The sequence below is a fragment of the Ixodes scapularis genome, unplaced genomic scaffold (genome assembly GCF_016920785.2).
Source record: "Ixodes scapularis isolate PalLabHiFi unplaced genomic scaffold, ASM1692078v2 PGA_scaffold0__279_contigs__length_252992795, whole genome shotgun sequence".
Lineage (NCBI taxonomy): Eukaryota > Metazoa > Arthropoda > Arachnida > Ixodida > Ixodidae > Ixodes > Ixodes scapularis.
Genome location: NW_024609835.1, coordinates 8,992,498 through 9,015,688, shown reverse-complemented (window position 1 = coordinate 9,015,688; position 23,191 = coordinate 8,992,498). Strand labels below are relative to the sequence as shown.

At 46.5% G+C, this 23,191-nt stretch overlaps 1 protein-coding gene across 1 annotated transcript; it reads left to right on the top strand.

The window, feature by feature from the left end:
- The first annotated feature begins 16,520 nt into the window (after positions 1–16,520).
- On the top strand, positions 16,521–17,207 carry LOC120837639. Its single transcript, XM_040207146.1, has one exon. It carries the CDS (start codon positions 16,521–16,523, stop codon positions 17,205–17,207), a length of 687 nt encoding a protein of 228 aa, XP_040063080.1.
- Positions 17,208–23,191: the final 5,984 nt, after the last annotated feature.

Below are 23,191 nucleotides of genomic sequence, written 5' to 3'. Positions count from 1 at the left end.
TCGCCGTGAAGAATGGTCGCGGAACATAAAGAGAGGCGATCGAGCCCTCGACGAGTGCAGCGTTGTCTGCGAGCGCCACTTTGAGCCAAGGTTCATCCAGCGGTCTTTTCAGATGACGATCAAAAGTAACGTCGTTGAAATCCCCTGTGACCGACCGCTCTTGACAACTAATGCCCTTCCTACTATTTTCCCGGATGCTCCTAAGTACTTATCAAACTCACCGCCGAAAATACGGAAGGAACGCAACCTCAGCGATCAGGTGTTCCCCAATTCGAAGCGAAGAGGAGAGGACAACATGCTGCCAGAAGTGGCTTCTAATGATATTGGCTTTCTGAACGATGTCGAGGTTCCTGATAAAGCAAGTCAAGGACTGTAATTTTCAGAGCTGACCAGGCCAAACGTATGGTCGGAAATTTTTCTGTCTTGTGCTGAGGACTATTTCTTTACGCAGATTGCAAATCCGATGCTGTCGAGCAAAGCAAGATAGCTGTAAAGAAGCAGATGCAGATTACGATGCAAGCTGGGGGAACTTTCCAAAGCCGGGATGTGACAAACATATGGAGCTTACACTAAGTATAGTGAAATTCTATGTACTTCTCCGCTTCCTCTTCTATTCCGAATTTTTAAACCAGGAGCGCAGCTCTAAACGAGAACAAGCCAAACACCTGAAGACGAGGAGATTTAATTAAGCTGTGAGTTGTCAAGGCGGAGTTGTAGATTTGGTTTGTACACTTGTGTTTGCTTGTGAAGAGATTTTGACTAACAAAAAGGCGGAAGTGTTAGCCTGAAGAAATCTGAATAGCAGCTAAAACATTCCATGATTCTGTTTGTTTTGTCGGCGTCTTTGTGCGAGACCAGTCTGAAGAGCAAAGGCAGCACCCAGATGCATTCACATGCAAGCAATGCAAAATGGATTAGATATGGACGGGCCAATGTATTAACATTTATTTGCAGCGAATATAAATATGTAAGCTGTAATATTCATTGCACTAAAATTCTGCCAAAAGTGTTTTCAACTCGTTAAGATTTCTAAATGAAAAAGACCTGGTTTAAATGGCCAAAACGGCAACAGTGGATTGCGATCAGGCGTGTCCCTCGGCACGCACGTTATCACAACAGAACTGCGGCTGTGCGTTCTGGAAGAGCCTTAATTCATCATAAGTGGGCCGGGCAGCAGTTAATAAACAAATATAAACAACCGCATCGTCCCAACGACACCACAAAACGATACAAAAACTAGCCGCAGATTCCGCTTACAGAGCTGTCTGAGCGGCTCCCGCAGCGCTCCTGCTACCACATATAAAACTTGAAAGTATAAAACAGCGAGGACGAGGACGGAAACAGGACATCTTTCATTTAGCAACAACATAGAATGGCACAACGATAAAACCGCCCCCCCCCCCCCCAAAGGTTTCAACATTCTCAAAGAGGGAAAGGGGATAATTGTTATAAAGGAAAGGGAATTTACTGTAAATATAAAAGTTTAAAACGCGCTGGCGTCACGACGAGGTATCAGTAATCTAGTTATCTCCGATTACTAGATTACTGATACCTCGTCGTGACGCTAGCGCTTTTTAAACTTTTATATTTACAGTGATTCCCTTGCCTTTATAGCAAATATCTCCTTTCCCTCTTTGAGAATGTTGAAAACGTTGGGGGCGGTTTTATCGTTGTGCGATTCTATGTTGTTGCTAAATGAAAGATGTCCTGTTTCCGTCCTCGTCCTCGCCGTTTTATACTTTCAAGTTTTGTATCTATTAACCAACACGCTCGTTTTCAATTGTACCTGCTACCAGCAGCGCCCCCACGAACCGCGCGGAGCTGTCATCACGAGAAGAACCCGCTCTCCGCCGCCGCACGGCACACTTCCCCTTCTAGCTCACTGTACTATTACTCACCTGAACATATGATCCGGCAACGGCCTGCAGAAAAAACGTCATTTCGGTCCATTCAAATCTTCGAAACTTCAAGGGGGTCGCCCTAAACCAGTGCGCCAAGATTACCATGGAGCATCATCGTGCTGAATGCATTGCTCGCGAACATAAGCGTCTTTGGCACTGTGTATGCAGTCAACTTATCAATGATTCCCATCTCAGCGAATTTCTCACCACAACATTGTTCTTGTTGCGTAGTTCAAGACAAGATTATTTTTCAGCTCCTCTAAGCACCGACACAACATGTGATGGCGGTACTAAGATGTACGCGTGTTTCACCGGTGTTGAATAGCAAAATCTCGCTATACAAGAAGCGTTCCCACCAAAGTACCCATCAACAGCGAATTTAAAATGGCTCAAAAAGAATAAAGAGGTCACGAAGAAATCGCTCATTTCATGAATGAAAATGGCCACTATGCCGGGAGCTTGGCGCTATTTTCCTAAGGTCCTGTGGCTTTAGTGATATCATGCAGTGATGCTGTTCTCTTGCTCTGTAGTTGGTTGCTCAAACCGACGAGAGAAAATGGACGATTTTTTTGTATCCTGTCGTTTAAAATAAACGTCAATCAACAACAAAAGAAGTAGATGGCGGCTGTTTGTCCAGGGAATTCCGAGATTTGGCCTGGCAGTCGAGGAACAATTTTTGAATATGCAACGCGTCTAGATAAACAAACAATAATGTCCTTAGCAAATATTTTACTAGGAGAACACAGGACACTTTCCTTTTGAAAATACACCGAAAAAAAAAAAAGACAAAGAAAAACCGCAGAAACACCTATGTCGGCGGCAGCGGTACCGTCTCGCAACCGCGACCCCGTCAACCGCCCCGCATTTCGAGGCGCCTCCCGGTCACGTGCTTTGGTGGCGAGGGGAGGGGGGGGAAGGGAGGAGGCGTCGCCAAATAAACCGCTCCACCAGGGGAGGATTCGGCGAGGCCGTCTTTCTCTCTAATGTAAATTTGAAGTGTCCCGTATTTCCCTAGTAAAGTATTTTCCTTAGGCTGTAGGATTTCCCTTGCTGGTATACTTGCTACGGAGAATGACACAAGGCACTGGTTAAACAACACGTCGTTTCAGCTGATGTCCAGACACAGCCGACGCTGCAAGCTGATGAGAACAATAAAACAGCGTAAAAAGCATGTTTCTGTATATGTTTTATCGTCGCTGAACCAATCATACACAGAAAAGGCCTAGTGACTTGCGCATTTGACGCCACTTGATTTGTGTCATTCCCTCGTAGCGTCGGCTAGGTCTGAACTTAAGCTGAAACAAATATAGGCAATTATGGAGCGCCGCTCGAAGGCCCAATTGCACTTTGGCACCCCGCAGTGTCAATATATACCAGAGACGATTGCCGGTTTTCTCGAAGCGATGGTAAACCCATTTTGGTAAACCACGGTGCCTAGGAAGGGAAAAGTACCTAGGTACTGTAATAAACGGCTGGATATAGAACAACAATAATTATTTTTCATTGGGCAATAAGATGCGCCATCTATCGGTGAAACAAGCCAGTCGTTTTGTTTATCCTCTTTTTCTACTGGTTGTCATCGATCTAGTATGGTATTTTAAGTCAAAATATAGTAATGTTGGGGAGAAGAAGAAGTTTTCCCAAGGTAGGAGCAGTACATTTCATAGCTCCAGCGTTTTTCCCTTTTTCCCTGTTTCGGGGGGTTATGGCCCCCCAAAAGCCAACGGCAGAACACGGGAACCCTTCCGCGACTGGACCAAAGCATTCCTTGGTGGCAGGGACAAAACCACCAATACAAAAGACCGGAAAAAAGACGTGGTCAGGCACGGCCGCACCAACAGCCAGGATAAGCCTAATGGCTGTAGCTGACGCAACGACCTCAAAAATGGGGACCAACCCACTCTACACGATGAGGAAAGGCTTCCATGTAAGAGAGACCACACCTGCCCTGGACCAGACTCAAAAAGACGACGAAAACATCCAGGAGGCCTCAGAGGAACGCCCTGAATTAACAAATGACAACTCAAGCCCTTCATTGGAGGCTACAGTTATTGAGGACCACCAAAACGACTCTTCGGATGCGATGGAGTCCACTGATGAAACCGATGGGTTCACAGTTGTGACACACCGACGAAACAGGACAACAGGAGTTCCTGTCTTGCTGCTGCCAGCAATAGACGGTTCCAAGCTTCAAAACGTGAACCCGCTGCATCTTAGCGTTGATGTAACAAAGGCGGCAGGTGGAAAGATTCTTCACCATAGATTTACTCAGAAAGGAGGCCTACTCGTAGACGTTGCTGAAGAAGCCGCTGTGAAACGGTTACTCAAAGTCACCGAACTCTGCGGCGTCGCCATCAAAGCGTCTCTTCCGAGAGCCTACACACAGAACAAAGGACTTATCAAAGGCATACCTCGATGGTACACCGTGGAACAGCTCGCAGAATACCTTCAGCCGCAAGGCGTGGTTGCCGTCAGAAGACTTTATCGACGAAATGGAATTACCACAGAGACAACTCCGACAGACAGAGTGGTCCTCTCCTTTCGCCCAAACTCAGAACGACCATCAGAGGTGAGCCTTGGCTTCTCAACTCACCGCGTTCATGAGCACACCGATGCACCCCCGAGGTGTTTTAAATGCCAAGCAATGGGACATGTGGCAAAATACTGCACAGGCTCCCTCACATGCAAGAAATGCAGTGGACCGCATCACCACCGCGACTGTCCCAAAGATGTCAGGAAATGCACCAACTGTGGTGACCCTCATCCCGCAGATTACACAAACTGCAAAGTGCGCCTTGCAGCTCTGGCACGTACGAAGGCGTTTCTGCGCGGCCCAATTCTGCGACCTGGTGGAAAAATGCCAACAGAAAGAGCTCCTCCAAGCTCGCATGACGTTGCTGAGACAACACCGACCCCAAGGATCACGAAGGCAGCAAAAAAGAAAAGAAAACCTCATTGTAGACTACGGAGCACCACTTCTCAACAGATGTCGGACGAAGAGGAAGATTTTCCGTCTCTACCTCAACACCAGATTGACAGCGCGAATCACTCACATGATTCGTCATCTTCACAAGACACCCAACAACAGCATCAGCACAAGGCACGACGCTACAAGAGTTATAGCAGCGCCCTGGAGGGACGCCCAACAGAAACAAATCGGCCTGCAGTAACCATAATTCAAGCAATTTTTGCGACATTCCGTCAGGTTCTCATGAGCATGCCACAAGGACCTCACAGGGAAGCACTTCAAGGCATTCTACAACTGGAGAGCTTGATTCTCTCGTTGTAAAAAGACACTATAACTGCATCTCAATTTAAAGTGACGATGCCTGCAGACCACATAAATTATGTTGTGCCCACAATCCTTCAATGGAACTGTAGGGGACTCCAAGCCAAGATTTCAGAATTATCCTTGTACCTACAGCGGGTTCCGATCCCCATCCTTGCTTTCTCTGAGGCAGGACTTCCCGACAACCGTTCGATAGCAGGTTACGAGACTTACTGCTGCCCTTCAATTTCTACATTTCCCAATGGAAGTGCTGCATTATACGTTCGTCGTGAGTTACCTCGATGTCAAATTCCGACTGATTCTTTAAATACTGCTGATGCCGAGTTTGTCGCTGTGAAGCTGTCTTTTAAGAAAACCACCATTACGGTTACGTCCATTTACATAAGGCCAGGTAGAGAATACGACATGATGGACGCCTTTGAAGACTGGTGCAACCAACACAAGCCGAATTTAGTTGTTCGCGGTGACTTTAACGCGCACCATACGCTTTGGGGAAGTGATTCAATTGACAGCCGAGGTCGAAGGTTAGAAGAAATATTCTCAGCTACTCAACTGTCTATAGCTAATACAGGCGGCCCAACCTTTTTCAGGCCACCTTCCACATTTTCAGCTCTCGATGTTACAGCTTATGATCCCACTCTTAAGCTTTCTTGGAAAATTGCTCCGGATACTATGGGCAGTGACCATTTTCCTATCTGGATAACTCTGCCGGAATGCAGCAAGCCAAACACAAAATCGTACCGGGTGACTAATTGGGACGAGTTCCGAAATTCTGTGAGTAAATCGACAGCTCCCATTGTCACAACTATACTTTGCGCCTTGATGTTAAACACCAAAGTTGTCCGTCTACCAGACCACTTCCCGTCACCGGATTTAAAACTACTTAATCTCACCGCTGCGCGTCGAAGAGCCCAGCGTCGTCTACGACGCCACCCAACTTCTTCTAATCGCACGACATTTAATCGTATTTCGGCCACACTTCGACGATATGCCAATCATTTAAGACGGTCGCAATGGTGGAACTTCTGCGAGGAACTGAGTGCGCACACACCGGGGACTAAAGTATGGAAAATCATACTATCCCTCACCGGTGACAGATGCCCCTTTCAACCTTTTGAAACACTTGCCCTCACTATGTCTAAGACAATAAAAGAGCTTGCAGAAGATTTTGCTCGCACATACGAGGGGAAACCAACAGTATCACCAGTGCCGCCCACGGCAAATATTTCCAGCAATCCACTTGACGACGCCTTCACTACCTCAGAGTTCACAACTGCCTTACGTCAATGTCGTCGGCGCAGTGCTACAGGGCGGGATGGCATATCTTACCAAGCACTTCAGAACTTACCCCTAGAAGGGTTAACAGGACTGTTACAACTCTTTAACTCTATCTGGATGACTGGAAAAATTCCGGAAGAGTGGAAAATGTCAATTATCGTCCCAATTCTAAAGCCCGGAAAGCCGTCGTACGATCCGTGCTCTTACAGACCTGTGGCCCTAACATCATGTGTCGCAAAATTAATGGAACGTATGATTCAGAACAGGATGACATGGTTCCTCGAGAAACATCAATTGTGACCGAATGAGATGACAGGGTTCCGCCAGGGTCTCTGTGCCACAGATAGTATCCTTGACTTAATCAGCAGCATAGAGGATGCAAGGGCTCGGCGACAAACTACGCTTGCGATCTTTTTTGACGTTGAGAAAGCTTTCGACACCGTAAATGTTGGGAGCATACTTAGGCGGCTTACTTTTATGGGCATCACTGGCCGTATTCAGACATTTCTGGCAAATTTTTTATCCGGTCGGCAGTTTCAGGTTCGACTGGGAACTACGTTGAGCAGCATACATGGGAAAACTAGAGGCCTTCCCCAAGGTAGCATCCTCAGTCCAATACTCTTCAACCTCGCCATGGCTGGCCTGCCACAAGAGATTCCACGTGGACCGATAGGAGTCAACTGTTCTATCTATGCGGATGACGTATGCCTATGGGCCAGTCACTTGAGACGCGACATACTCCGCCGATCATTGCAACCAGCAATAACCTCTGTTCAACTGTACCTTGCTACGGTCGGACTTGAAATTTCGGTAAGCAAGACAGCTTACATGTTCTTCCCACATATTCAAAGGCGGTCATGTCCTAACATTGACTTATACCTGGGAGCTACGACGATTCGGCGAGTCACAACATACCGCTTCCTTGGAGCAACCCTTGATACAAGACTTCAGGGAAAACCCCAGGCGGACGCCATAGCAACCGCATCAACCAAATTTACCAACGCAGTCTGTCGACTAGGAGGTCAATCGTGGGGGAACTCCCCCTCCTCAATGCTGCGATTGCACGACAGCACTGTGATGGGACGCATGCTGCACGCTCTGCCATACGCCAAACCTTCAAACACCCAAATGCTTCGTCTTGAACGTATTCAACGCCAAGGCATTCGTAAGGCGCTTGGCGTCCCTCGGGCGACATCAAACGAAAAGGTGTACTGTGAGAGTGACACACTACCACTACCACTCCGCATTACGAAAAATCTCATGCAACAGCTCATACGACTGCATAAATCAATACCTGGAACTGACCTTATAAGACGCCTAACAGAAAGAAAAGAGTCAAGGTTCAACCGTCTTTTAAGGACAGTATATTTCTTGGACCCACTATTACGTAGCGCAAAACCGCCTGCCTATGTAGACTATCCCCCCTGGCGCCAGCACACGTTCCTGTTCCAGGAGCATTTACCAGGGATCCGCAGAAAGAAACACACCCCAGAAATCGTCCTTCGAAGAGTTGCTGAAGAGGCTATCGCACTGCTATACCCGGGAGCACTTAGAATATACACCGACGGCTCTGTACACCGAGGTCGACGGAGCGCAACAGCTGCTTTTGTCATTCCTGCAATGAACATTAGATGGAGCGGCAAATTCGACAAATTAGTTTCATCAACAACAGCTGAAGTGGAAGCCATAAAAAAGGCTCTATCTACAATCGTCACAAGAAGCGTTGCGTGGTATAAACAACAGGCTGTTCTTATAACAGACTCCCGTACAGCACTCCGTAGGCTTGCGACACCTGGATCCCGTGACGAACAAGTTGCCACAATCATCAAACTCCTCGAAGTTCTCTCGGAAAGAAGCCTCACCGTACAGTTCCAATGGGTACCATCACACGTTGGAATCCCTGGAAATACTGAAGCTGACCAGCTGGCTGGGGAAGCACACAACCAAACCCCCAGCATTAAAAGCCCAACGAATTTCAAGGACTCGCTTTGTCTTGTGAATGTCCACATCAAAAATCTTGCTCCGTCCAGCCAAACGGCACATCAGCCCTGCGTTACCAAAGGATTTTCCCGCGCTAATAACACCCTCCTGATGCGACTACGAACGAATAGCGCGTTTACCAAATATTTCCTACATAAAATCGGCATCATGGACAGCCCTATTTGTACTACATGTGACGAAGAGGAAACTATTGAACACGTTATCCTGTGTTGTGACATTTATGAAATACAGCGACAAGAATTCCTCCAAGAACTATCCAAATTCGGCATTACGACACCGCAAATAGATGACATATTATACCCGACTGGAACTACACGCCGGCGTCGTGCACTTCAGCAACTGCTATTAAACTTCCTGAGCGCCACCGGCCTGTCAGAGAGGCTGTGACAGAGGACACCAACCCAGAAAAGACACTTTTTGTCTTTGTTGGAGCAAGAAGTGCCCATCTATGTGTGTGTGTGTGTGTGTGTGTGTGGACGTGTACATATGTGTGTGTACAAGTGAGCGCGTGCCAGTGATTCACAACATCATCCATAGTCACTCTTACTTCCTTTCCCCTCGCTCCCTTTAATTTTTTTGTGAGAAACAGTTCTGCATCCCAGCAAGAACAACTTCTCCCCCCCTTTTTTTTGCCTGTACGACACCCCCCCCCTCCCCCCCCCCCCCCCCCCCCATAGTAATGTTGTACTTGAAGACCAATTTATTTGCTTCCAATGGTACGAACAAATTTTAGCTACTATGCTAGAGTTTGTCGACGAATATTCGAAAATGTAAGAAACATTTCCGTCAATATGTTTCGCCATAAACAACGCATAACATTCCCGTGTTTCTTCCAGTCTGGCAACGCCGGTGCTGTAGTCTCGTTTTCGTTCCTTGCGACGCACGTTTCTGCGATTCCTGCTGATCTCAACGGTTTGCCCTTTCTTCCGTTTGCCCAACCGATTCACCGGTGACGAGAAGCTAAGCTTCTCGTCACCGTTGAATTGCTGGCCACCGGGGATATGTAGAAACCTCAATGCTGTCGGTATACTGTCGGCGCACTGTGAACAAAAAAACAAACAATACAATGTCTCAGCTGTTCACCCGGAACGAAGACTTTATTGAGGATAACACCCTTTCTTCGCAAAGTAATCGCTGCTCACGAGATGGCGTGCATAGTGTAACAAATTAAACGTCTTAGTATAAATATATACCAACACTCGTTCGCAAAACATTTTTTTTACTCACCATAAAAACAATTGCAAGGCTTATGTACCGTCGTATGTCTTGGATCCCGGACTGCTAAAAGTGATACGTTCGCGGAATGCTGCCGTCGGTTAGTTTAGTGGTCCCTCTGAACTATCGGTTTGCTTGACGTGCTAATAGGTTGATGGTGAGTCATTAATATAACAGCCAGATCGAAATGAATGTTCAGCAGAACCAAGCAGAACTATTAGCCCTCATTAAGCGACGCCGCGGCCATTTTGCTTCTAGGACTGCTCCTCCCTCGGCGCCCCTGCTCTCCCAGTCACGTGACCTGGATTTCCCCCTTCTAGGAACAATAGTTAACTTTAAACCACGGTTCGCGTTTGAGAAAACGGGCCCAGGTTCCCCACAAGCCTTTGAGACATACTTTCTAGAGAAGAGAGCTCAAGGAAACAATTCGTGCGTGGTACACATAGAAATATCCTTCAACAGCGATTGTTGTTGGTGTCTCCAAAATATATTTTTTTTCTTTGGAGACCGTTTTTAATTTAGCGTGGTGTAAAATCTTCAGCGAAGAAGTTTTTGTCAAAAATATTAATGAAGCAACAAATGACTACCAAAATAAATACTGTGCTTAATATTATAAAAGCAATTAATCTCATTAGAAAACTAATAAATCGCGTAGTTTTTGGGAAGTACGGGGCTTAAGAAAAGCTCGAGAGAAATAAAAAAAAAAAAAAACACGACGTGGCAGTTAGTTGCCAAATAACCGCAAAAATTGAAGTGAAAAGAAGAAAAAAGTAGGCATGATAATAGCGCACCACAAAAGCGAATTTGTTAGGTGCCTTCAACTTGTAGTTTTCAGGAAAAAAAAAACCCTAGACGGCACTTGCTAGTGAAAAAAAATAATTAAACTCTCCTTCATCGATCACTGCGGGAGGCACAGAATCGGTTGTGCATGTAGTATGCCTGCTTGTTATTTGCTCTGCTCCGTTGAGGGGACAGGGTGGTTTGAGATGCGCTGCGCAATCGGCACTCTTGTTATCTCCAGGTTCATCAGAATGATGAACACTATAATAACGATAATAATCTCAGGAGAAAAAGAAGAACCCCCTCCTTCTTTTTCTCCTTCACATAAAGGGCAAACACAAATTTTTGTTCTTCTTGTTCCCCGATTCTCCAGGGATTATTGTCGTTATTCTCGTCCAGCTTGCTTGCACCTTTCTATTATTGCTTTATGTTCGAGACAAGCTTAAATGTTTATCAGGACTAGAGCGTGTCAAGAGCATGTTTAAATGAAAAGCTTTCTATGGGTTCTGCTTCTTTTTAGTTTGTGTGGGTGCGTTAGGACTTTGAATTCTTAGTGCTCTTGGATTGTAAGGAGCCCTTGCTGTGACTTGTGTTGTTTATCACGCCCTTTACTGACTTTTGTCTGACGTTTTGACGTCATATGTCCACTGCGCTATCCCTCGGTACGTCATGTTTCACCCCGTGACGTCGTGGGTCCACGAGGGGAATTACACTTTGTCTGAAACCAGTTGAGCGCACCAACGATCGCCTGTTTACCAGGTATGCTGGACTAATACCCTGATTGTACGGGCTAGTTTAACCGTAGTGTGATTCGGACTCGTAGGGAAGCTGAAACGCTTAAAAAAAAAAGAAAAAAAAAAAAGCTCACGCTTCTTTTCGGCGTAGTTTTTTCCGGAGAATCTAAATATCACCGTCATTTGTCCTCAAAACAACACTAGACGTCAGAAAAGATCGAAAGAAAACATGCAGCCGCTCGCTGTCGCAGAGCGTCATTGGTTGGTGGAGCCGTGACGTCGTAAAAGGACCAGGCGTGATACTTTGCTGTCGCTTGGAGAGCTATCCGGGCGGTTCGACGCTCGACACAAATTTTCCAGCTTGGAGGGAGATTGGAGGACTTCGGTGAGTACTGAAGAACAACCGCGTCTTCTGAGAACCCTCCACGTGACCCCGTATACCTTTAAGCGCTTAGCAAAGCGAAGGGAGGGCTCGCGCGCGGACACGAGGAGCAGCGCGGAGCCAGCGGAGCCTGTGGCTTCACAGCAGACCGGCATATCCGGCTCCGCACGTGCTGGCCACACAGACTTGTACGTATCCTGGGTTTTTATGTGCGCTTTGGTTAGAGCATAGCCTCCTCTATACTGACAAAGCCTGGCAGATCGCCGCGAGACACGGCCGCCGAAACTGAAAAGGGAGAGCTAGTGCCACTAGGTAGAGCGACAGACAAGAGGCACGTTACGGGTGCCCCGCTGTGGCGAGACGCCGAAACACACTTGACCCGAGCGATGGAATGTCCGCTGGCGGGTCTCGCGTTCCTCGGGCTACCGCTTCTTTTCTCGTCGGGTTTGAAAGCCATGTTTCGGGTGCTCGCCGCTGTAAAAGCTGTGCGCTGACTGCAAACTTCTCCCGAGAAATGCTCTGTGCTACCAGATCCTCGCGCTCCAAACCTGCGACTGGGCACTCTATGGCTCTGTCGTCGAACTGCCAGGCTTTGTGAGTATAGAGGAGGCTATGCTTAGAGTCATGATATCTGACCGTATTGTTCCCACTACTTTAGTTTCTTTTTTTTTTTTTTTAGAGCGCGTGAAAGCTCGTCTTTCAGCGCGAGCTCGATTGGCACTGACAGTGGCATTTTGTTGACGGCTATTATTTTTCTCAAAAGCGCGTGCTGTCGGCATCGGGTATACTATAAAATTTGGCATCAACTTAAAACAGAAGGACATTGAGGTCGTTCCATTCGCGCCCGTTGCAAGAGTACTCGCGTAACAAAGCCACCCGTATTTCGTGCGGTAACTGTGGTTACCGAGTATATTTCCAAACGCTGTAGTGCACGCTGTAGCCAATTCGGCCAGTTTTCTTTCGAAGATTTCTGCTATCCGAGCACCAAAATGGGTTTCGACCTAGTTATCGGCCTTCCACGGATTCTCCCAAAATAATAATTCACCAGTAAACTGTGTGAAATCTTGAAATGCAGTTCTAGAACGGTTCTTGGGGCCATTTGCGACAAACAACCAATCTACGTAGCCCGCCAGTTCGTTCGCTTTACGTGCGGTGCTGACTGCCCCTGTTCTTACGCCGTGCTCATAGGATGAGCGTCGCCGAGGGAAATTCGTCGCTTTTTCGAGGCATACTCCCTCCATGAGTTCTGGCCGGCACGCGTCTACAAGCTGTTACCACGCAGAAAAACGATAAACAAAAAAAAAAAGTGTGACTCGTAAAAAAAAAAAAGAATAAAAAGTCAGTTCACAAGAGTTCTTTATTTTCAATATTTCAACAGGTGCTCATGTGGGGAATGTGTCCAGATGGAAGGAGAAGAAGACTCCATGTGCTGGCAGGAGGTAGCAGCCATAGTAGCAAGACAAAAAAAAAAAAGCAAGCGCTGCATGACAGCCTGTGAACTGTGCAAGAAATCATAAACAGAAAATACTGGCAATCAGTTGTTTCTGCTCGCAGTCTCGCATTATGTATACGGATTGGTCTCTTGAGAACATTCTCCACAAAATAGTAGGTCTAAGTCTGAAATGATTGTCTTGCTTGAACGTGATGCCTTTAGTTCCTACCCGTCTTCACGACCCTCAAACGGGCCGTAGTCGTTACTGGGGCCACTGGACTCTCCTGCTTCGTCTGGGTCTTCATTCCTCGTCATGTCATCATCTCTGCTTGAAGGATAGGCTGCACGCAAGCTGCTCTCCATCTCGGTGCTTGCATCAGCACACAGCCGAGTGGCTTGCACTTCTGAAAAAAGATAAGAACCTTTATAAAGATATGGTAAATCTCAAATGTTGAGTCTCTTAAGCACACACACAGGGGTTCATTGTTATGGATTAGTTTTTTTTTTCTGTGGTGTGGACGCAGCCGATACTACGGGGCAATGGGACCAATCAGACGGCGTCAAAATCGCACCATCATGGTGTTCATATTGTTCCTGTATCAGTTCTATTGTCGATGAATCAGTCATAAACAGAACAGACCCAGCGTCTTGCGCTTTTGACGCTCCTTGATTCGCTCCTTTAGTTCGTCGGCTGCATCTGGAGTTAAGCTGAGACGAAGTATAAAATTGCGCACTCAACCAGTTTGTGAACCCAGGCCACATTGGGTGCACAGGCTCGATTGGCTATTGGAGAACACAGAACAAATAAATCTCCAAGTGGTAGGTATGCGTGCACCAGCTAGTTTACTAGAAATTTAAAACGAAAAATGTTAATCGGAAAAGCATTTTTTTGTAGCTGCAGCTAGGATTTTACAGTCCCAATATAGGCGGTGATTATTTTTATACAGCATTGCAACCAGACTTGTACACGTTACTGAAAAATAGTAACGAATTACATTTACAATTACTCGAGGCTAAATTGTAATTTATTACAATTACAATTACCATCCCATAAAAGTAACTGACCGTTACCCCAAAAAGTAATCCGTTACTTTCGTGGCGTTACTTTTAACATTATTGTCCTCAAGTAAGAAACAAAGGGAAGAGGGTTATTCAAGTTTTTATTGTTGTAACGTGTTCCATTTAATGACCTTGAGTATTTTGAGCAACAGCTGGCTCTCGAAAGTCTTGTCAGACATTTTGCGTTATTTCTTACTCAATATGTCGACTGCTATACGCTGAACACCATTTGAGCTGAGGCACTGGATGGGAGTGCCATATTGTTCCTCACGAATGCTTCATGCTCTGCATCGAGCTTTTTCAGCGAAGCAAGGGAAGTACTATTTACCTCGAATGTAGAGCAAAGCTTCGTCGTTGCAGCCGTTGCCTGCTATTCGAGAGATTTAGTAGATCCTTCCGATACCTCCGATGCCCCCGATAACGATATGATGCATACGCAAAGACGGCGGCGAAGTATCGGATATTGTTATCGGAGTCATCGGACCTATATACTAAAATTCTCCATTGTCTAAATCGCGAAGCTGTGGAAGTCATCAATAGCAAAACATAGTTGTAACAGTAAGATGATAATTAAATAATAAATAATGTTTGGCTCGATATTTTTCCTCCTTTGGTTCTGAACAGTTCGAGCCTCACTTGAAACGTTGGTGAATAAAAGAAATTTTCAAGTATATAAATATAAGTAATCAAAGAAAAAGGATGGCACTCATAACGACAATTATTAGAACGTCAGTTAAAACAAGGAAATGTAAACGCACCTTTGCCGTGTGTACCTTTCTTGGTGTCGTTCAAAAACGCACGGAGCACGGACCGACTGCAGTTTACTCCGGTGTTCTCCAGATAAACGTCCGCTGATGCCACGGGCAGCAAAGGGTAGAAGTAGAGCCACTAAATGAGCTGCGCTTAGAGTACCGGCACTCCGTTCCCCAGCATTGTTGGGGGCGCCGCCATTTTGGCTCGTATGCAGAGCAGACGCAACTGCCGATCGTCACAATTCAAAAGTGCGACTTCCTCAGCATTAGATTCGGTGTTAAGAAGGTCACACACTATTGCTTTGCTCTGTCGCGTACTGTTTAAGCATATGTGGATGGCTGAAAAGCGTTTCCTGTGATTTCAGATAGAGCTTCAGATAACTGGCAACCATGATTCTAAGACACAATATGGCCAAGTGTCGGTACTCTGAAGCGTAGCTTATTTAGTGGCACTATAGTCGGTTACAGGTTAAGAAAAAAGCTGGAGCTCCGCCCACAAGCGTAAAGCGCCGCTTGAAATGCCTACGCCGTCAAAGAAAATAGCTCCCTAGCAACGCCGTTTTATCCCTCTCAAAGAAACGTCTTCTAGGCCAATACATAAATAATTTAGTTTATTCACGAGACTTAAAGAAGTTGAGATACGTTATTGTCCACGCACGGGTTCAGTATTAATGGACAGGGGTCATGTCTAATGTTCCGCCTTCTAACTGACTTCCTGTCTAAATAGCTGTCTGAACTTCTGTCTTCCAGTGGTTTCGGTTTCGGTAGTCGAGAACCAGACTTTTTTGAAAAACTAAAAAAAAAGGAAGGAAATTATTATTTCGTAACTAATGCAAATTACCTTATTTTTCTTAGTTTTATATACTTTATAGATGAATAGTGTATGTTTAGTTGATTTGTTGAATAGAAAATCTTTTGCGTTTCCGGTTTCGACGAATTCGCGATTTGGAAAGTCGTTCTCCGGTTGTGTGTTCCACATGTTTTCCGTCATGGATCCCAACGAGGAAGCTGCGGAAAGTGATTCTTCGGATTCTTCTTGGTCGAGAGACCTACCGTCTACGCCAAAACGCTGGTTCAAGAAGCACAAGAGCGGCCACATCTTGAACAGCGGCCAACGAGAGCTCCTTCTGAACATGTACGTTCGGATGCGGCATACGGAGCCCGACCTCGACGTGATTGAGGCCTGCAAGGCAGTCAGCAAACTGGCAGGTGTCAGCGTGTCCAGTGTGCTTGCAATCAAGAAGGAGGCAAGTGCAAATGATGGGCAACTCGCGTCACCCTCTCGGAAGCGCCCAACAAATGCAGGCAAGAAGCGGCGTACTGCCAAGTACGGTGACCTCGTGCTGTGTGCCTTAAGATCGTGTGTGCATCGGTTTTTTCGCCGGAACGAGATGCCCACGGTTGAAAAGATAGCAGCCGAGTTCCGCACAAGCCCAGAACCCCCCTCGCTGCAGGCGTGGACCGTGCGTCGTCTCCTTCTTGACATCGGCTTCAGGCGAGAAAGGAGGGCTCGAAACTCGCTCATGGTCGATCGAGACGACATCGTCGCTTGGCAGCAGACGTACTTGCGGGACATCACGCGTCACAGGCAAGAGGGCCGCCAGATTTTTTACCTCGACGAGACGTGGGTGACAGCCGGGCACACTGCCTCGACGGTGTGGGTGGACAGCACTGTGACCTCGTCCCACGACGCCTTCATGCGAGGTCTCACAACGGGCCTGAAGCAGCCGTCGGGGAAGGGCCAGCGCCTCATCGTTACGCATATCGGCAGCGAAGATGAATTTGTCCCTGGGTGCCTGGACGTCTTCCGCGGCAAAAAAACCGGCGACTACCACGAGGAAATGGACGGCCCTCGGTTCGAAAAGTGGTTCGACGATGTCCTCCAAAAACTGCCGACGGGGAGTGTCATCGTAATGGACAATGCCCCGTACCATTCCCGGCGGTTAGAGGCGGTGCCGACCACCAGTTCCCGGAAGGAGCTCATCCAGGGCTGGCTCACGTCGAAAGGTACTGCTTGGGACTCCAAGATGCTGAAGAGGCAGCTCCTTGAGATCGTGTCGTCGGTCAAGCCGCAGTACGTGAAGTACCGTGTGGACACTGCTGCAGAAAGGGCTGGTTGCACAGTGGTCAGGCTTCCACCCTACCACTGTGAGTTCGACCCAATTGAACTCATCTGGGCACAGATCAAGAATCGTGTCGCAGCCCGAAACACAATGTTCAAGATTGGCGACGTTGAGAGACTCCTCAAAGAAGCTGAGCAGGTCACGGCTAGTAACTGGTGCAACGCTGTGAGGCAAGTCGTCGAAGTGGAAGAAAGCTTCAAACAAGGAGGAACGACAAGTGCTCACATCGAGCCAATCGTCATCGCTCTTAATGAAGGTTAATGATTATTATTCTTCTGAGAGTGACATGTCCAGTGTGGGGCCCCTCGACGACCCGTGATGTCAACATCAAGGGGGATCAACCCTAAAAACAAAACGGTCCTTTTAAGGACCACTCATATGCTGTAAAATCGGATGCGTGTTGTACACGTCTCCCGTGTCTCATGTTGTTGACGTGATGTTGTGCTTCATTACCTCATTGCACTGGTCAAGGCTTTTTGAGGTCTTTAAGGTCTGCCTTACATATTCCACTGGGCCGTAAGTGAGCAGCATAGAGTTTCCAATCCTTCAGCACTGTCCCACTTCCTCGAATCGGCTGGCCCAAAGGCTTAGAAGGTGCAACTCAGAGCTTGGAGTTCCTCCATGCACCTCGACCAACTGGGTCACCGCCTGTGGTAAGCGCAGTTAGAACGGAAACGGAGAGTCCGTATTGATATCTGTATGGATATCACCCCAATTCACAAATTGTGCGGTGCAATAGGGAGGCTGAGCTTATAGGGCTTGCCTACAACCTCAGTCTCCTACTATCATGCCGAGTTTTATGGTTTACATTCTCGTAATGCCGAGCATTACGAGAACAGCGACTCGTGTTAGAAATGGGGAGAGCTAACTTTCACTTGCCAAGATTCGCGCTATTTAACAAGCTTTGCACTGTCTGTTTACTTCTATAGCTCGTTTCTTTTAGTACTGTTAATGTTTTATAGCTCTCTCGGATGAGCGTTAACACAAAGAATGTCAGTTCAAACGACACCGGGAAAAGGTAGGTATCGTGCATACCACTGGTTTTATCCTCCCTACATGCAATCGAAGGTGCAAAGGAGGCCGCTATAGCAATCGTCACTTACCATTTGATTGATAGCGACGAAAACCTGGCAGGAGTTGCACGGTTCACAACTGAGTGAATAACGCCGTACAACGTCGTTTCAGTAGTTACACTTCGTTTATTTATCCACCGTTGCAAGCGAGGGCGCAGGCAATGCCTAGCAAAGGAACCCGGTGCTGGGGGTGTTGGCAGTTCACTCGTGCTGCTAATCTCGCTCATACATATTGTTGTTATCACTGGATGATGAGCGCTGCATTTTCATCTCGCCCCACGGAGTCCACAGGGAAGAAAAACGGCGATACCGGCACTGTATTGACAGGCGACTCGAGGCAGGGAACGCAGACCTCCAACGAGAGGAAAAAAAGAAGACGACGTCAGACGAGCGGCCCAGCGATGCTAAGCCTTGCGTCCGCTTCGAACTTTCCGATGGCGATACCATCGCCGGATCATCACGTCGTCGCACAAGAGCTACTGCGAACGCAAGTCGTTACCGTTGAGACTTCGCGGCATGGCCTCGCGTTAGTAAAATACCGTGGCAAGACCAGCATATTCGCTGAAAAATGCTGGTGTCCTGTTGCTAGGTCCAGGCTGCCATGTTGGAAGCTTTCGTCCGGAAAAAAATCAGGATTGGTCCGCAGAGGCCGTGACGTCACGAGGACGCTCGGGCGCGATTGGCGGTAAGTTGACGGCGGATAAATACATATCGATGTGCAGCTTTTTTCTTAACCTGTAACTGACTATAGGTAGAAGTAAGCCGCGCTATGGCCCCACTCTTTCCTCAAGCCCAAAATATCAAGTCTACGTCAGCCACCATTATGTTTTATTTGTAAAAATATCTGCTTGAGATAAGATGGGCCCTGCTGGGGCAAAACAGGAAGCAGAACAAGGGAAGACTATTAGCATTTTCTAAGTGCTCGCAAAAAGCTGACTCACAAAAAGGGTAGGGTAGACGGAGCGTTGTCTCGTGTTTTGACATTATGAACATGGTCCTAGAAGGACATTGCTAGTTCTTTTCAGTGCATTTACCGCCTCGAGCTTCTCGAAGAGGTGGACAATCACTTGGTCTTCGAACGCAAAGAAAAAACAGAGGGACTAGAAAAAAAAAGCGGAAATAACTTGCCCCCTCCGCCCCCCCCCCCCCTCTTTTTTTTTTTTTTTGTAGAAATGTTTATTTGGATTTTTTGACATTGTTGTTAGGGTCTACAAAAAATTAATTCAAGGGCTTGGTGTTGCAAAAAAAAAAAAAAAGGCTTTGCTTAGAACTGAAGTGCCAAGCCTCCCTTTGCGCTGATCAATTCGCGTGAAAGTGTCACTGCGCTCGACTTTACAAAAAAAAAAAAAAAAAAAAAAAACTTTATTTAGAAGGGGAGGGGGGGGGGGGTGGTTCTGACAAAAAAAAAATGTAACGGATTACAAGAAATTCGTTACGTCAAAAATGTAAAGGAATTACTTTAAAATTACTCTAGAAAATATGCAATTATTCCGTTACTAAATTACCGATAAATGTAAGGGATTACAAGTTATTTCGTTATTTGTAACGGATTACGTACAAGTCTGATTGCAACAGTGGGGTGCTTGGGCTAGGGTTGCGGAGAAGAAACACTGTTCTCAAACCCTCTGGTGTAATATTCACTATCGTTCGCTGGACGTGCCGTGTCTAATACCCGTACCATGCGGGCCACTCGAATGCCATTTACAACGAATGAAATTTGAGCGGACTGCCAATCAGCGCGCGACACTCCGGGCGTAGATTATTCCACGCGCGACAGAGTGCGAGCTGATTCGCCGATCACACAAATGTCATTTGTTGTAAATGGCATTCGAGTTTCCCGTGTGGCAAGGGTATAATGTTGCATTAGGATGACTCAAGCATGGACCTTCACTTCTCATGCATCACAACCTTCAAAACTGAGAAAATATTGTGGTGCGTCGTTAATTCTATTCTTGGGGTTTAGATTACGTTTCCTGACCAGCTTCTCTGTATTTCTCTTCCCAAATTTTCTTAAGTATTTTTGTTTTTATGCACTATCATTGACCGCAATGGTCTTCCCTGAACATACAGTGTGTTTGTGTACTGTGCCCTTTGATGTTTCGTTTTGGAAGCTTTTTTTAGGCAATCATAGTTTTTATTGCTGCCTACTTTTTATACAATAATCCTGGAAAAGGGGGGCTGAAGGCGTATTTTTAAGGCATCTAAATAAATGCGTGGCTGCTTTTCACGCTTACTGATTACCAGCTGAACGTTAGGAAAGCGACGTTCTGGGCTGAAAACCGCCCAGAACGGGACGACGACCTGCAGCACTGCGCATCGAACACCCTACGCCCCATGCGAAAAAGGAGTGGTTTACAAGATCCCTATGTCATGTGGCAAAAGCTACATAGGACAGACGGGGAGGTGCATCAACGACCGCACCAGAGAACATGCAGCCTCTGTGACCGCACTAACGTCGGCGGGCCACCTCTCGGCACATTGTCGGGCCTGCAAATGTGCTCCTGATTTCACAAGCGTCACCGTTTTAGCAAAACACCGAAAGCAGCTTGGAAGGGAGCTCCTTGAGGCGTTGGCCATTGAGGAGGGGGAGGGAGAATGCGTCAGTGTTGCCTCCATTGCGCTCTTGCCCAAAGAAAAAATGTATCTGAAGAGAGCGGCACCTCGGATGAACCAAGTTGGGACCCTGTGACTCCAAGATCCGACCGAGAAAAACGAGGGTGACACCACCGGAAATATAAAAGACAAAAAGAAAGACATTTTTCAAGATCCGAAAGTCGAAGAAGACAAAAACTCCACGGATCGTGAGAAAAAAAGGAAGTTTCTGTCTAAGCTCCGACTGAAGTAGTAGAAGCTACCCTTTTGGGATGGGAAAAGTCGAAGAGGTGGAGAACACCACGGTCCGTGAGAAGAAAAAGGAAGTTTAAGTATAAGCTTTGAAAGAAGAAGAAGAAGCTACCCTTTTAAGGATTGGGTTGAGGAAAAGGAAGTGTATATAAAAAAGGGTTGATAGTCCAGCAGTGTGTTTTTTTCTCTCTCTCTCTTCGTCGCTTTCCTAACGTTCAGCTGGTAATCAGTAAGCATGGATAACCAACCGGCTCAGCTACAGGCCATCACTGCTTTTCACTTTCTTGATTTGTTGTGCTCGAAACTAGAGTTATTTAGAGTTTGCAGCTCACATTTCTTACTCATGCAGAGCTCACTGGAGTGAGCATGACCTTTACTTAACAGGCATGCACCTTTCGAAGGTGAATTGCAGTTGCATGCATTCAGTCAGTGTCATGTCTATACTCTATCTCACAAACATCTGCAGTGAAGACGAAGGCATCGGTATAGCATGTGGCTTTAGGAAGCGCCTCTTACGCACGAATCCTCGTACCAACAAAAGCATACTACCGATAAAGCTAGGCTCGCGTGCCTATGCCTTTGTCTTTACTACAAACATTTGTGAGATGGGGTATAAGGTTGAGCGAGATATAGGTTAACGTATTCATGGCATATCTTATGCCTGTAATTTTTAATGTGAGAGCTAGTAGAAAATAGTTTGTCTGTCTCAAGGCAGGAACAGTATCATCATAGCAAAAATGGTATACCGACGGACTCGATTGGAGCTTTAGTTTTAGTAGACCGAGATATCATCCTGGGCCGTACTGACACTTTTATACACTTGTCCTATGTGCCAACTTGTGCACCGTGTTGTCCGTCGTCATGCTGATATGCACGGGGAACAGTCAAGCCTAGATACTGAGGCTCTTCGACTTCTTCACACACCGCCTCAATGCAGTTCAGTGTCTCAGTCACTGAACCCTCAAGTCTGCACCAGCAGTTGCAGAGTTTGGGGACGCTGATGGGGCAAAAAGGAGCTCAGAGACAACTTGGGATGAGAAATGGGGGCTATCGTCCATTTAATACAGTTAATCCGCATCCCTACAAATTTCTAAATTAGACAAATTACATTACATTCATTTTTAGTGCTGTATTTGCTGCTATTGCCTAGCATTTCTAATGCGAACCAAATTATAAAGTCTAGTAAGGGTATACATATACAGATAAGTAAAAATGTCAATTGTTCCTCCTTAGACACAGATGACAACTGTCGGCCAATGAAGAATATATGTTTTTGACCTTGTGACCATTGGAGCCAAAGTTGAGAAGAATGTAGGAGAATGATGAATATACGCTTTTCACTATGTGAGAACAAGTTGCTACTCTTACATTTCGTTTCTTAGACAATAAACTGTGATTTATACCCCCCCCCCCCCCCCCCCAGATTTTTTTAGACGAAGTGCACAAACCTATGGTATCGAAAGCCCTCCCTCCCAGAAATGTTTTTAGCCTTCCTTCAGATTGACGATTCTGGACAAACCCCTGACCGTGATAATCACGACAATTCCAATGGTGTGATAATAATAAACAGAGGTTGGCTATCGCGATACTAAATCCCCATTCCGTATAGAGTAACACCCTTAATATTCACGCGGTCCTAATTTTCGCAAATCTTACGAATTGTAAATTTCGCGAACTTTAGTGGACGCGAATATTTCTATTGTCTGTACAGGCGAATTCCAGCCTTTAGAATTCGCGAAATTTAATGGTCGCGAATATTACCCCTTTGCCCAATTCGCGAAAAACCAGGGCCGCGAAAATAAAGGGTTTTACAGTGGTACCAAGTAACTTGTACGCTGTCGCATTTATGAAGGGGAAATCTCACACGAATGCTTCACCACGAGAAGCTCTAATACTTACAGTCTCGGGAATTTCGACTCACTGACTCGGGGATATTTAACGCCTGCATAAAAAGCTGGAATTTCCCACAAGTCTTCTCTCTACAATTTCGATGTTTACAAATGTCACATTCGTGAGGTCGAACATTTTATTGCTTGGGGCACAGGTGCTAGCGGAAATAAAGCTCTTTGGAATGCTCCGCGATCCCGTCTTTGAAAATTAATTCACGAACCTAATTGCACGCTTTCGCAGAACGATCAACCGGCCGTCCTTACCTCGTTCCGTCTCTGTTTCGCGTAAGCTCCTCGGATTCGCTGAGGTGCCTGCCTCTTGTGTAGGAAGATGCTCGGAACTGTGTGGCGCTTCAGACGAGCAGTTTCGACATCCATGCCCTGTCTCTCATTCATAAGTCGCATTTTGTCGTCGTAAGCTCCAACCAAAAAAATGTTC

What these genes read in the sequence shown, in the direction of transcription:
- LOC120837639 (XM_040207146.1), top strand. Translation starts at nt 16,521, where the DNA reads ATGCGAGGTCTCACAACGGGCCTGAAGCAGCCGTCGGGGAAGGGCCAG.